This window comes from Thermobia domestica, chromosome 1, assembly GCF_964235325.1.
Source record: "Thermobia domestica chromosome 1, izTheDome1.hap1.1, whole genome shotgun sequence".
Lineage (NCBI taxonomy): Eukaryota > Metazoa > Arthropoda > Insecta > Zygentoma > Lepismatidae > Thermobia > Thermobia domestica.
In genome coordinates, this window is record NC_137454.1 from 33,084,113 (window position 1) to 33,099,304 (window position 15,192).

General features: G+C 34.8%; 1 protein-coding gene across 1 annotated transcript in view; it reads right to left on the reverse strand.

Annotated features, from left to right (window-relative positions):
- Positions 1 to 10,660: 10,660 nt before the first annotated feature.
- The window catches only part of LOC145684385 (ran-binding protein 9-like), a 156,440-nt gene continuing 151,908 nt past the window's right edge, over positions 10,661 to 15,192 (reverse strand). The window contains exons 9-10 of the mRNA XM_081756643.1: positions 13,744 to 13,855; positions 10,661 to 12,064 (exon numbers count right to left, since the gene is read on the reverse strand). Of these exons, the coding sequence (XP_081612769.1) occupies positions 11,931 to 12,064; positions 13,744 to 13,855 (246 nt within the window). The 3' untranslated portion in view covers positions 10,661 to 11,930. The remainder of the gene's footprint in view (positions 12,065 to 13,743; positions 13,856 to 15,192) is intronic.

Sequence of the window (15,192 nt, forward strand, 5' to 3'; positions counted from 1 at the left end):
CCTTGAGACGGAAAGAGTTAAATTAAAGTCTGTCCAGCTCAAATTATAACATCATTCCAAAAATGATCACGATTCAGAAAAAAAAGTTTTTTTTTTTTTTTTTTTCGTAATCAAATAGTTAACAAAATGAAGGTTTCATTTTTATGTAGTAAGATTTTTCAAACTTTTTTTTTCTAGAATAAAATAATACTTTTTTAAATGAGGAAAAACAAATTTTAACCTTCTGTACACATGAGATTACTCATGAATCTCACAAACCAATTTAAAAAGATTAATTATCGCATGTGATTCTTAAATAATTAGAGGAAAAATATATCAATTCCACCAGAGAGACATTAAAAACAATATTTATTCAAAATTACTCAACTAATTGCTAGTTCCTACACTCGTTGATGAACTCATTCATAAAATTAAAATGCAGAAATTGAATCGCACTGAGACTGAGAAAATATATTTTTTTTCTTAAAAAAATATTTGCTTTTGTTCCTATTTGTCTTACTGTTTTAACTGTAAGTATTTGCACAACATATACAGAGTAAACATTTCGTACTGAAAGAACAGGTCAACGTGTTAAAAAAAAAAAAAAAAGTACGATTTGTATCTTTATATCAGGATGTTCACATAGAGGGCATACCTCCTTTGTTTTCGATACTACAGTATTATTATTGTAAAATATAATCACTTACTTGATGTTTCACTTGTTCAGAATATGAATATAGTGACCATCATTATCGTAGAACAGTTGAATCATATGCTATCTATGTCTTTGCAGATGTGCAGAGATATTCCGGGTTACTCTCTAATTCTCTCCACAATGTGGTTTTTGTAAGCCCAAATAACGACGTTGTATAAACACACGCTTCGATAGATAGCACATTCATATGTGATTAGGACGTTATCACGGGAACGTTTTGTTCTGCATGCTGCAAGGAGCGTACCCACAAACAGCTTTACAGGTATACATATCCAGGGCCGGATTTAGGGGGGTGCACCCCCCTCCGTTTTGAATATACACTATCTAAACTGAGAAACTGGCAATGGAAATAGCAATACTTTACTAAAATTTCATGTCATGTTTCCGTTTCAGTTTTAAAAGAAAGCGGTTTTGCTAAACACAATAATTTAAGTCAGTTCCTCATACACATCACAGATGCCTTAAAGCATTTTTTTAAAAAATAAATTTGTTTCAAATGTACTGATATTATTGGTGCACCCCCCTCAGAAAATCTACACACGAAATACTACATGTATGTCTTTGCCGATTATACATATACCGGTACTAACATTGTAAGAAATACCGGGTGAATTCGTTATCAAATTATATTCCCACAACAACATATTTATAGACATGCGACAATAATTTTGGACATGAGTGTGCATATCATATTAGTAACAAAGAACTCCTTACAACTGCCTATTAGAAGAGTAAGAAAAATTTCTAGCTTAGGTTGCTTTCCCGTTGAATGTAGGTTCTTAATAATCAATTTACCGAAACAGCTTGAAATACGTATATTGGAGGGAAAAAAAAAAAACCCTGTCTGTTAATTCCTAAGTCTGTTGGTAAGAGATTTGTTAAATCGACAGTTCACTTTGATACATACCGTTTTTTAAGAACATACCTTTGAAAGAGAGATGAGTGGCCAATTTTTTGAACGTGACTGGGCATGTATACTTATGTCCAAAATTATTGTCGCATGTCTATAAATATGTTGTTATAGGAATATAATTTGATAACGAATTCGCTCGGTATTTCTTATAATGTTAGTGTGTGTATAATGGACAAAGACATGTATTGGCAAATTTCATGTCAAAAGAGCAGTAAATAAGAACAATAAAACGAAAATAAAACTTTCTTGTCCATTTAGCAACATTTTGTTTTATTCATTCTAATTTTTGTATTTATAATTCTTTTTTTATGAAATTTACCACAAATATACATTTCCCGATTATACACATAGTACCAGTACTAAAAGTACCCTGCAAAATAATAATCAAATTATATTGTTACAAGAAGACAGTTATAGATATGCGACATACAAGAAGACAGTTATAGATATGCGACAATCATTTTGAACATGAGTGTGCATATGGTTCGGACCTTCGGATCCTACATTACGCTACAAGCCTACATATCATATAGCCTTAATGCTTGAAAGAAAACTTTCGATACCAAAAAAAGAAAACCAATTGTCATTATCGTTAACCGATACATTGGATCCAAAATGGCATCTTTTCCAACATATACGATTTTTCCTATTACTTACGTTTTCATCTAAACGTTAGTACCAACCTTCGTGTTTTTAGCATATATAGAAGTTGGTTAGAATCCCCCTCCTGGAAAATTCTAAATCCACTATATTGGACCAAAGATGACTTTTAAAAAAATCGTACCTACCCGCTATCTACCACTCACAATAAACATGTGTGGGAAATTTCGAGTTTCTAACAACAGCTCTTACAATTATCATTTTAAAATTTACGGCGCCATATTTGAACCAAGATAGCGATTTTAATATGCGATTTCTTTTAATCCAAACTACGTTCCTTCCTAAACCGTATGACAAATTATTATGTTTCTACAAGTGCCCTAAAAATGGATTATAGGCGGACACTTCGAATCAAGGTAGGCAAATATATAGTTCAGGTGCCGTATTGGATCCAAGATGGCGCATTTTAACATGTCGAAATTTTCCCGTTACTTACACCACATGTTGAATCTGTGTGCCAAACTTGGTACTTGCAGCCCTTAGAATTAAAGAGGGATTGCAACTGTAAAGGTATATAATATTGAGAAATGTCTCGATGTTAGCTTATGGGTGCATGAAAAGTGATAAACGGGTGAAACGTATCATAAAAATCAGAGAAACATTTTTGTAATTGACGAAAAGTCTCAGTAATGTAGTTCTTCAACAGGATGGAAGTCCTGCACAGTATTGGACTTCTATTTAAGAATTTTGAGCAGCCTGCTTTCAGTGTAGATTGGAGGATGCAATAGCTGTATATCAGTGCCGGTCTGGCTATGTCGGCTGCTCGGTGATCGCCGAGGGCCCGAGAGCCTTTGGGAGGGCCCGGACGCATAGGAAAATGAATATTTAAAACTTAAAAAATAACTTAATTATCAGATGTTTAGAATACAAAAAACAGAATTAACTACTGATAATTTAAAACACAACAACATAGTGTAATATAATCCTTGAAAACCAGTTAAAAACAACCAATACCAGATTTACACATAATAAGCTATAGCTTAAAACGCTACTCTTGTAGGGGCCCCCAAAATATTAAAAATGTAAGTTGGATATAATGGCATTTTTTCCTATCTAACTTTAATTTTCAGTTCACAGTTCATACGGTATCTTCTCTAATAACATTACCCAGATACAGTACAGAAAACTATTTATCTGTTATACTATTTCCCTTCGGACTTTATAGTTGCTGTACTTTCGTTTGTGACAGTTTTCATAGATTTATTGTTTCTTTCTTTTCGTATTTTTCACAGGTTTTCCTAAAATTCTCTAACATTAACGGTGTATTAATTCCCGACAAAAACGAGTGAAATAGTTTACTAAACATTTTTATTTTTTAAATTCCAAGATATTTTCCTGTGTGTGTTCTCTGCACGTAGAACTTCCTTAAAACAGTCATTTAATCACTAGAAAAAAGATTGAACCGGTAGCTTAGTATATTATTGGAAGTTTACAGTGGGGTGAGGTCAGCGTTAGCTTGTCACCCTCTTTTCAGTGTTAAGCCCCACCCATTTTTGCTTCTTATTTTGGCAACAGTGGACAATGAATCATCTCAAATCAGGTGCATGAGGATGCATACCAGCGAAAAGTGATTGTTTGTAGGTGAAGCGAAGTCAGAGGTCACGCGATAGTATTTCGGAAGCACAAAGCAGAAGTGGTGTATAGCAAAATATATTCGTGTACGTTCAGGCTTGTTTTGTAAACGAAACTGTTAGTGATTCGTACTTCGTAATCTCTACGTCCGGCAAGTTGAAAAGTCCTTTGTAATGACTATGAGTTGATTTTGAGAATGCACATGTAACAAGCTGTAGAAAATGAGTTCAACAAGTGGTGCTGCTAAACGGAAGAGGAGAAAAGAAAGAGAACATTTGAAAAAAAAAAAAAAAAAAAAAAAAAAAACATAATTCATTCATATTTTCGTCGTTCTGCTGAGAGTGAACAACATATAAGTTCTGACAGTTTTTCAAGTACAGGTGAGCAAAAGTAACTATAATTGTAAACTAGGTGGTGGAGCAAACACAAAGCTTTATCATCCATAATAGATTTACATCATGATAATGTTGAATCTTCTAAATTCGTTACATTTTTGTCAGTATTGTTAGATATGTCAACAGGCAATTTCGAATGCAAAACAAAATTTACAGTGCGTTCCCTTCTAGGACAGTGGTGCAAATTCGAAAATTTGTTTCTAGTTGTAGTCATGTTAGGCATGTTTTCAGTTACCTCCTGTGTCCATCTTTCTCCAAAGCAAGTCTTTATACTATGCAAAGGCCTGACAGTCGGTAGATGCATTATTAGACGAAATTAAAAGAAAAAGAAGTGACAAAAATTTTAAAAGATTGCATGACAAATGTAAATCCCTGGTTAAAGACATCAAAGCTTATTTTAGGAGTGGAGAAATTGATATAGAAGGTGATTTTCCAGAAAAAAGAATTCCCAAGGTGAAGAAAATGCCTTGTGAACAAGTTTCTGACGAGGCTAGAAATTTGTCACATGGCCAGAAATACAAAGCACTATACTTTAACATTCTCGATTATGCGAGTAAAAGTATAGAAGAACGGTTTGTACCCAACAAGACTCTACTGCTTGATTGTTCCTGGTTAGACCCAAAAAGGTACGAGGATATAGTTGCAATGGAGGTAGAAGATTTTCCAGATGATTGCTTGCAAACTGTTTCTCAATTAACAAACGTGAATAGAAGTGAGTTGTTGTTAGAACTGAAACAGTTTGCAAGCCAGTATCGTAATTTGAGTGCAGATTTTAGTGGCAAGTCTGAAGAACCAGAAGAGAAACAAGTGTGTAAATTTGTGAGAATTACAAGTACGGTAATGATGGTGATGGTGATTCAGATGAAAGTGTGATATCTGAAGATAAAAAGAAAAGTCTGAAAATCAATGTGGTACTAAAAGGAAATGTTTCAGATGTCTCTCATGTGCATTTCCCATTCTCTATGAACTACCGTCACAGTCTGGATTATTTAGTAATTTATATACTGTGTTTAAATATATAATGACCATTCCATCCACTTAGGTGACTTGTAAACGAGTTTTTACGAAATTGAAAATTGTAAAAAAAACACCTCAGATATTCTTTAAGCGAGAACTTACTATCTCCTTTAATGTTGATGAATGTTGAGAGAGACTTGTTTATAAATTTGAACAAAAACAAAATGTCATTGATGAAATTGCGGTGACAAGCAAAGTTTTGAAAAGAAAATTAATGTATTGATATGTTCCTGATACTTTGTAATTCGTGTGTGTGTCTGAGTCATTTTCAATTTTACAATTATATGCTTTATGATATTGTAATCATTTATTAGTTATGATATTGTAATCAATAGTTTGCCTGTTTGTATTAATATAAATCTAGAATAAGCTTCACTTTGTTAGTGCATACCAATATTTTCGTGTTTTTACAGTTAGATGGTCATATAAATGTTGTAATACACGTTAAATATTTGTCATTAGTTCTCATAGAATAAAAAAAATGTTTATAATTATACGGGTTTCGCATAATTTTGCCATATCAACACATTTCTCTTTATTTCACTTATAGCCTCATTACATCATATAGTACAATGCTGAACTGACGTCGAAACCTATATCTATGTTTTACCTTGTCATTTATCGTAACATAGATAGATTTAAAAATTAAAATAGTTCAGAAACTTTTTTTTCTCGATCAGGGGGCCCACAACCAACTTTAGCCGAGGGCTCGTGATTGCTCCAGACCGGCACTGCTGTTTATCTTTCTTCATTAAATGAAAAGGTTAGCGGAATTCAACCAGAAGATGAACTGCATCAGAAAGACCACGCCCGAAATGGTGGCCTCAAAGCAGCGTCGAATTCACCTATTCCCTGGGAAATGATCAACATACCAAGAAACTCAAGCACTGAGTTACAATGCTACTAACATTACATTCTCATTCTACGTCACACTTTAATGTACACTGTCAAATACATTCTTTTAAGTAAGTCGGTACAGTGTATTAATACCACTGTCCAGCTGTTGGTTAGGTTAGTCGACGTCAAGTACGATTTTTACAATGGATTAGAACATCGAGCGAGTGTTGGCCCCAAATTTTGTGTTGTTAAAGAATCTGCTTGTACTGAATCGTTGAAAATGTAAATCTTCAGTGAAAGGCCGAGCTTTATCGAAAACACGGTCATACTAATGGGATAAAGCATTTAAAAGCAGTCGAGAAGAGAAGGAAGAATTCCTTTGTTTCAGCCGACTTTCGGTGTCTTCAGCTGACGAAAATATCGACAAAAGCTTGAGAGAGATGGTTCAGGATCTGTATATGGCTTCAGAATCCATATACATCATTTTAATTGATGAGCATGAGACACGTTGCGGGACAAATTGGTTCCAAAGGCTGAATTCTCTTCAAAAAGAACACAGCAAACAAGTAGCTGAAGATATACTTGAACAAGCCAATTTGGACTCTACACTCATCCAATATTTAGAGAGCTTCGAAATGTGCTATTGGAGGAAGATGAAGAAAATAAAATGGACGAAGAGAGTAACAAACGAAGAAGTTTTAAAACTGGTAGGATAGACGAGGAAGCTTTTAGCCAGCATTTTCGTAGGAAACCAATTAGATTGGACACATCTTGCGAAGAAATTGTCTTTTTCATATCGCAATTGAGAAAGATGGGAGGAAAGCGACGAGTAGGAAGAAGAAACAACTGATCGATAATGTGAAAATAAAAGAAAATATTCGGAGTTGAAAGTGGAAAAATGAAATGAAATATGAGTTTTACGTCCCATGTTTATGCCGGCTAGGCTAAAGACGATGATGATGAAAAATGAATGAAATGGTGAAATGAGAAAAGTGCGAGAAAAAGCGGGAGAACACCAAGAAAACCCAAGCACACGGTGTTTGTCTACCACAAAGTTCACTTGGCGCGAGCTGGGATCGGACCAGGGACCCTTTGCATTAGAGGTGAATGCTCTACCACTGAGCCACCGCGGCTCCGGGAGTTGAAAGAGGAGGCTGAACATAGAGAAACATGGAAAAATATTTCCAGATCCGAACCTAAAAAGAAAACTCGTTAGTCCCAGAACCTGCCAACAAGCAGAAAATTTAATAATTCATCAAACGTATTGTAACGGATGACCAGACGTGGGTATATGAGTTTGGCATGCAAACCAACTATCAAACATGTTTCGATAACAAGTCGGAACTGAGAAATCTATATCTAATTGCTCGAAAATCAGTCATGCTGATTGTTTTCTTTGGTTACCATGGCGTAGTTCACTCGGAATTCCTTCCGAAAGAGCGTGTATATTATCAGGGCGTTTAAAAGTGAATCTTCGCAGGAAAAAGCCTGCTTTGTGGAAGAACAGTTCTTGGAATGTGTACCAAATTCTTGTAGGGCAATCTGACCAAAAAATTCAATAACTACCATTGTCCCAAACACAGTATTCGCCAGTAATGATTTCGAGTGTTTTCCTTTTTTTCAAACTCAAATTGCCACTGCAGTCCACTGAAGCAATAAAACAAAATGAGCTGAAAGTCATACCGAAAAGTGCCTATAAGAAGTGTTTCGATGATTGGATTATTCATTGACCTAAGTGTATCGCATGAAATGGGGATTTACTTTGAAGGCACCAAAATGTATTTGGAAGATTAAATTTGTGTGTTTTACTGAACAATTTCTGGCATTTATTTGACAAAACATTTCGACATTTATCTTGTTTAGTTCAATAAATTTCCGCATTGATTGTCATAATTTCTTTTTCACAACAAGAATCTATACATCGCACCCCCTATTGTCCTAACTCAAAATAGTTTTAGATTCTTATAACTTTTAATGTGTAATAATTGTAATTTCTATATTTATTTATTTATTTATTTATTTTTCCGCCGTAAGAACTTAGCGTTCATGGCTTCGTCAAGAGATACAGTTACTATTACAAGTTATAATAATAATAATTGCAAGAGATACGCTACAATTAGTAATACAATTATTAAAAAAAAAAAAAAAAAAAAAGTTTCCTTTGATTTACCTGTAAAATTGGCATTTCACAGTTATGACAGTCTTATTTTGGGGCTGTGACATATACGTGTGTGTGGGTGTGTGTCTGAAGCAATTTCAACCAGGCTTGATATACATATGACTTACAATCTGAAATAAAAAAGAAAATACTCTGAAGATAAGACACTTCCAGGGCTGGGATGAAGTGGATGATACGTAAAAATAATCGAAAACAATCACTATTAAGTGTCGAATTCATAATGTCGGGATTGCTAAGATGAATAATGACACTCGGATGCCGTTTTAAGTCCAAGTTCAGCCCCATCGCCATGAGGAGTAAAGAAATAAAATGTCCTAAATGACTGATCGCATCACGTGACAATGGCTGACCAGTTTCAAATGAATTTTGGTACATAGTTCTCTTTTGAACTAAGTTGTTATGCCACTTTGATTAAAGGGTATATCCTAAAGGTGGAAGGGGGTAGTGGGGGTTCAAAAATTATGCCAAAAATTGTTTGAGTTTTTAGTATTACTGTTTCATTGAAATACGTATTCTAAGAAGAGGAAAAGGGGTTAAAATATTTTTTGTAAACCTATTCTTCCCGTGAGAAGAACGGGCATTTCAGTTAAGCCTGTCTCACATGGACCTGAACTAAAGCCTCAACCCAGGTTACAACATGACAGTGTTGCTTAACTCAAACTTCCATGCAATTTCTTTTATCCTGAGGTGATGTGTAGGGTCTCCGACGATCCTTAAAACTACGTAGGTTTTACCAGTAGAGCCTTTCGTGGCCACTGTATTAAATAGATGTAAAACACTTGAAGAGTATGTTACATACAGGACAATCAGCTGTCATAAGCGTAAATATTATTGTTTTTCTATTTCGCAATTTGAGTTCATCCGAAGGGGACGAAATAGCCATAGGAGCGATATCTGCTCCGTTGTTGGCACAGAAGTCCCCATCACCACCAACAAAAAAAGAGGAGGTGCTGAGTCAGGGAGTGGATTCGTCGCCGCAATAATGCACAGGAAAGCACCGTATTTTCAATGGAGGGTAATTAACTACTTGCAGAAGATCCTCGTTCCTACAAAAAATTCTACAGAATGGACTATTCAGAATTCCATACGCTACTGGAATTAGTAACTCCGAAAATTTCGAAGCAAGCTACGAACATGAGGGAGTCTGTATCAGCTGATAAAAGGTTTGTAGATCCTTGCATCAACTAGATTATAGAAGTGAAAATCAAATGACGGCTAATTATGTAAATGAGAGCAGTTATCAGACGCGGAAAGCTAAAATAAATGAGGAAGAGCAATTTTCTAGTTTAGATACTGAGGATATCCGCTCAGCTCTTTACCCACAAACCCCATAAAGTACACTTATATCGTGACAATTATGTAAATGAGAGCAATTGTCACAAACTAACGTGAAATTCTTACAAAAATCTAGTGACTGAAGTGAACAGCACACGGGATAAGACTAACTGCTATTTTTTATACTGCCATCTAGGAGTGACACTTTTAAATGTGAGTCACATCTCCTACCAACGGGGGTACTTTGTTCCCACCAACTTCAAGTAGCAAATTATGTCACACACTAACGTGAAATTCTTACAAAAATCTAGTGACTGAAGTGAACAGCACACGGGATAAGACTAACAGCTATTTTTTATACTGCCATCTAGGAGTGACACTTTTAAATGTGAGTCACATCTCCTACCAACGGGGGTACTTTGTTCTCACCAACTTCAAGTAGCAAATTATGTCACACACTAACGTGAAATTCTTACAAAAATCTAGTGACTGAAGTGTACAGCACACGGGATAAGATTAACAGCTATTTTTTATACTGCCATCTAGGAGTGACACTTTTAAATGTGAGTCACATCTCCTACCAACTTTGTTCCCACCAACTTCAAGTAGCAAATTATGTCTCACACTAACCTGAAATTCTTACAAAAATCTAGTGATTAAATTGAACAATACACGAGATAAGACTAACCCCCAATTCAGAAAACGCGGGATATAGCTATTTTTCATACTGCCATGTACGAGTGACACTTCAGCCCATCTTCTACCAAGGGGATACTTTGGGTCCACTAACTTAAAATAGCAAATTTATAAAATGCATTAATGTTCAATTTGCACCACTGTAAGGTATACAGTTTAGCTACACTTTTTTTTTATATATATATATATATATACAATTTTAAAGAAACAATTAGAAGAATAATTACAAAAAACATACTGTGGTGCATACAAAGTACTTCCCCGTCGATAGTGCGAGGGTTAATAGCGAAGTCCCTTAAAAAAAATTAATGTTGTTCGTACTTTGAAGCTTAACACTTTTCTGGCTGGGTCCCATATAAGTAATTGTTAAGGAGGACTAGTTTATCGATTTCAGGATATACTGTAAATAAAACTCGTACAACACTGAGCTAAAATGCTTAATTTATTTCTTGTATCAAACATTTAGCAGCCTCTTAGTACTGAAATTAATACAAAGAAACCAACATAAAGTAAATCTATTTTTTTCTCATAAACAAATGGTAGTACAAAACAGCGCTTCTTAGTGATAAAATTAATACCAAACAAATTCTCTTATTTTTATGTTCTTTTTTCTTTACCCAGTTACTTACTGTCAACGTAAAACAACCACGCTCTCTCAATCTCCTTTGTTTTTTCTGTACACTTAAATATGCACGTAAAATGCCGAATAATATATTTATATGTATATATATTAGTTCTTTTTTTTTTACTTCTCTTTCAATTATTTACTCACAGTAAGGTACTCCTTACATTATCTCTTTGTTTCTTTTACTAGCATTGGTTTTTCCACTGTCAAAGTGACACACGTAAAATTCATGTTATTCCGGAAATGATGCAAGAGCCTAAATACACTGTGCTAAACTCCTCATCATTTCAGATCGACAAACAAGGGACATGCCAACTCTATTAAGAATGTCCTTACTGGACGTATTAAGAATAATTACTACAGCAGGATTATTTTTCTTTTATTTTTTTTATTTTTAAAAACTAGTTCTTGGTGCCATAGTAATTACAAAGTAAACATTTTTCTCCTTAGCTTTTTGTTTGTTTAAAAGACTTGAGAAAATTTACTACACTATACAGCAATGCCTGCGACCAACTTCACCTCTCAAAAAACAACACATGCATATTATCTTTGTTTTTTTACGGGTATTAAGAAGGAAATGGGAAAAAGAAAACGCTTGTATAGTCGCTTCTTCAAATACCAGAAGAGTTCTTCATTCAACAAACGCTCCCCCTATTTCTTTTTTTGTTTTTAATAATTAGTGGCCACTTCTTTAAGTTGATATAATGTTTTTAGGCACTGGATAATCAAGGAACCTGAATAGCTGTTCCTATCATAGAGAGAGATCTTGCTATAGTATGTGGCCAACAACAAAGGGTCACAGAAACAACGAAACAGGAGTAACAATACTTTCCGATTTCAACTCTATGCAAGAACATTACTTTTCTTACAAGGGGATTATAATAATTAAAAAAAGTATATAAAAAAAGACGATTGAGGGGGAAAAATTAACAGGAATACAGCTCACACTCCTCGCTACTCACTGGATGTTGCTTTTGCAGTCTGCCAGCCAATTAGAATAATAATTATCTTTTATAACTTCCTTAAAAAATAAAAACTTGTTATCTCACTATTCATGTCTTCGAAAGTCAGTTCTGGATGAGATCGTCCACATTGGCAAAGGCGCAAGAACCAAGTCCCGATCGAGACATAAGCCCAACTAATTCTCGTGCATGAGCCAGAGCGATTTCCAAGGGTGGTCGTCGTGGCAAGTTGCTAGATTCTGTAAATGAAAACACAGTAAAGATTAATTCTTATTACACAATAAATATCAGTGTTCACTTATAAAATAATAATAATAATAAATGCACTTTAACAACAAGACAGGTTAGATTTTATTCGTAAATAAATTCAGGGATACTGTCTGCCAACGGACGCAAAATCTAGTTGGTGGCAGGCTCTTACGAAATACATCAACTGAAATACTTCTAAAAAGAAAGTTAGAAACCAGCGTTTCTACATACGACTGTACATATTAAAATAACAAGTTTCACACCAAAGCTGGGCTTGTATGCTGTAACGACAATAGTGCTGGAATATACCAATGAATAGGGTACATTTTATTGGGGATGTACCGATATATCGGTATCGGTGATATCGGCCACTTTTAGGAGTAGTATCGGCAAATAGACACCGATATCTACCGATACATTTTCCGAACTATTTTCAATTTGTTTAATATTAACAGTGACACTTATATTTCATCGGTTTCTTTTAGACTTAAAGTTGATCTAAATTATTATCAATTGTACAATCGATTTCTTTATGCACCTTTATGTGTGCACCTAGTGCCAGTAGTATCCTAACGAGATAACTAGATCGCTCTGTGGTATCAATATTGTTTTCGATATAGATCTGCCTTCAATTTCTCTCTCTTTAATGCATATCATATCTCAATTTATATTCTTTAATATGACCCTGCGAAAATACGAACCTGATCACAATGCTTTCACAATTATTTAGACCAAAATTCGAAGCTCATTCAAGTTATCATAGCTTATAGTATAAATGTGTACTACTTTTGAATATAATACAGCTTAATAATCGGATCGGATTTTGAGGAGGGGACGAGGAATTCACATACATTTTTTTTTTAAAAAAAAAGAAGCATAACAACATACGTGCTCAAACAAATTTGGGCAATTCGATCACAATTCGTTTGGCACGAAAACGGATTTAAATTATCTCTATTTCATCATATATGTAAATGAAAATTATCTTCCAGTCTGCAAAACTGAGTCTTCTACTTTTTTCTTAGAAATAAAAACACACTGTACTTTCCCCCTCAGCTATACTTGGGCAATGAAGACGACATTCAAAGAATAGGAATTATACATTATAGAACAGGAATTAGACATTATAGGATATGCCTAATTTATTATTATTATTATTATTATTTTCGTGTGCCTCCGAAACAAAGTTGTCAAGTTATAAATATTTGTCCAGAAATTTCTAGAATTGCGAGTATTTAAACTAGACTCACACCGAAGAAAGACTACTTAATTACATTTCAAACCAGAGATAACTCATATTTGTGGTTCAATTAGATGATGAGATACATCCATCTTAATATTTATGAATTTGACAGAAATCTGACAGGGGCGGAAATGATTACACTCATTTTTCCGCCACATCAGTTATGGTAGAGTTGGCAAAATTAGCATCAGAACGTTTGCTTGTATGTCAAATTTTCCATAATTTTGAAATTTCATCGTCGTCTTCTAAAAATGATGACAGCAAGTCACTTTTCATATACCAAATTTAGAGACAGCGATACACTACTTTCAAAATCCTGGTATCATACTATATTAGGATGTGAAAATTTCTAAAGTTTTTGCTACACAAGGACTAGTAAGGTAATCCCAAGAGGTTATAACTGATATCCAAGATTGGTGAATGTACCTAATATTGCAGAATTGAGCGCTGCACCAACAGGCTCCCTTTGAACTGGGTCCAGCTGCCATCCGACAGGACTATTCCAAGGATTCGAGTAAGCCAGGAGACTAAAGGCATCCTGAAGAGAAACAAACAAAAAATATTTAAATCAAAACACACTTATATACGACAGAGTGGTAAATCGATATTTCAACATAAATCCGCAGTAGCAAGTAAGCAATTATTTGATACAGTCAAATTTGTGCTCCCACAATGGGCACATTTCATGTGTTCATCAGTTGCACCATTCTTAAGGAGCTGAGCGATCGCATCCAGTGATTCTATAAATCAACAAGCATGTTGCTATCAAATTTTCTTAAGAGTTCTAGGTAGTACTGATGTACGAGGACCGTAGAGAAAAATAACAACCATTCGCAGCGTGTACAACGTCGGCGACGCGAGAAGCTGCCATTCAAAGTCAAGCAGTCTCAGTAGTCTGTCTGACCATGTTTGTGAGATTTGATTGTGCTATCAATGACTTCCTTGTTTTAGTAAGTAGTCAAAATGTTTTCAAAAACGAAAACGCCGCCACTTGAGATTTGATTCGACTTCTAAACGCAAGAAATGTACGACTATTTAACTTTCAACGTCAAATTAATTAACATGGTGTTTTTCCACAACAATGCCTTACATTATTAAGAAAGCAAGAAACTTCAATCACTCTACAGACCAGACTTGGAAACTGATTTTCACCTTCTTAAGAAATTGAAAGACTTCCAGAGAGGGACAAGTTTTCCTAGTGATGATAAACTGAAAGAACTCAAGGAAATGGCTGCGGAGGAATAGAAGGCAGGGATACAAAAACTCATTACCTTATATGACTTAAATTTAAATTGTATGTATGCAGCCAGTAGTAAAGTATATTGTAAATATTTAATTAAAAAAAAAAAAAGTAAGAATTGGTATTACAGGGTTCCTACTGATCTAGAGAAATCTGTTTCCCAGACTTCCCCCTGACCTTTGGCAGGAAATCTCCTGACTTCCATGACACGTGTAGGATGACGTTGACATATAAATAAGGAATAAATAATGGTGAATATTTATATAGAGAACACTTATTTCACAGAGACAAATGATACTCAATTGCTCATAAGTACATTCCACTTACCACCCATAAAAATCTGAGCAACATTCAATACTGTGATCATTAATGGTTTGCTGCGCTGAAATTGGTGTACAATTAATGTTAGAAAAAATATATCTTCTAAAACTTCCCTGATTTCCAGTCTTTTTCCCTGGCCTGCACCATTTTCCCTGACCAGTAGGAACCCTGTATTACAAAGTAGAAACTGGGTCCAGTTGGCTAAGGAGAGTTTTGGTGAATGTGGCATCGAACCTCCGGACTTCACAGACCATCGAGTACGACTTTCCGGACATTTTTCATATTTTCCAGTGATGTTTAGACTATAACCATGT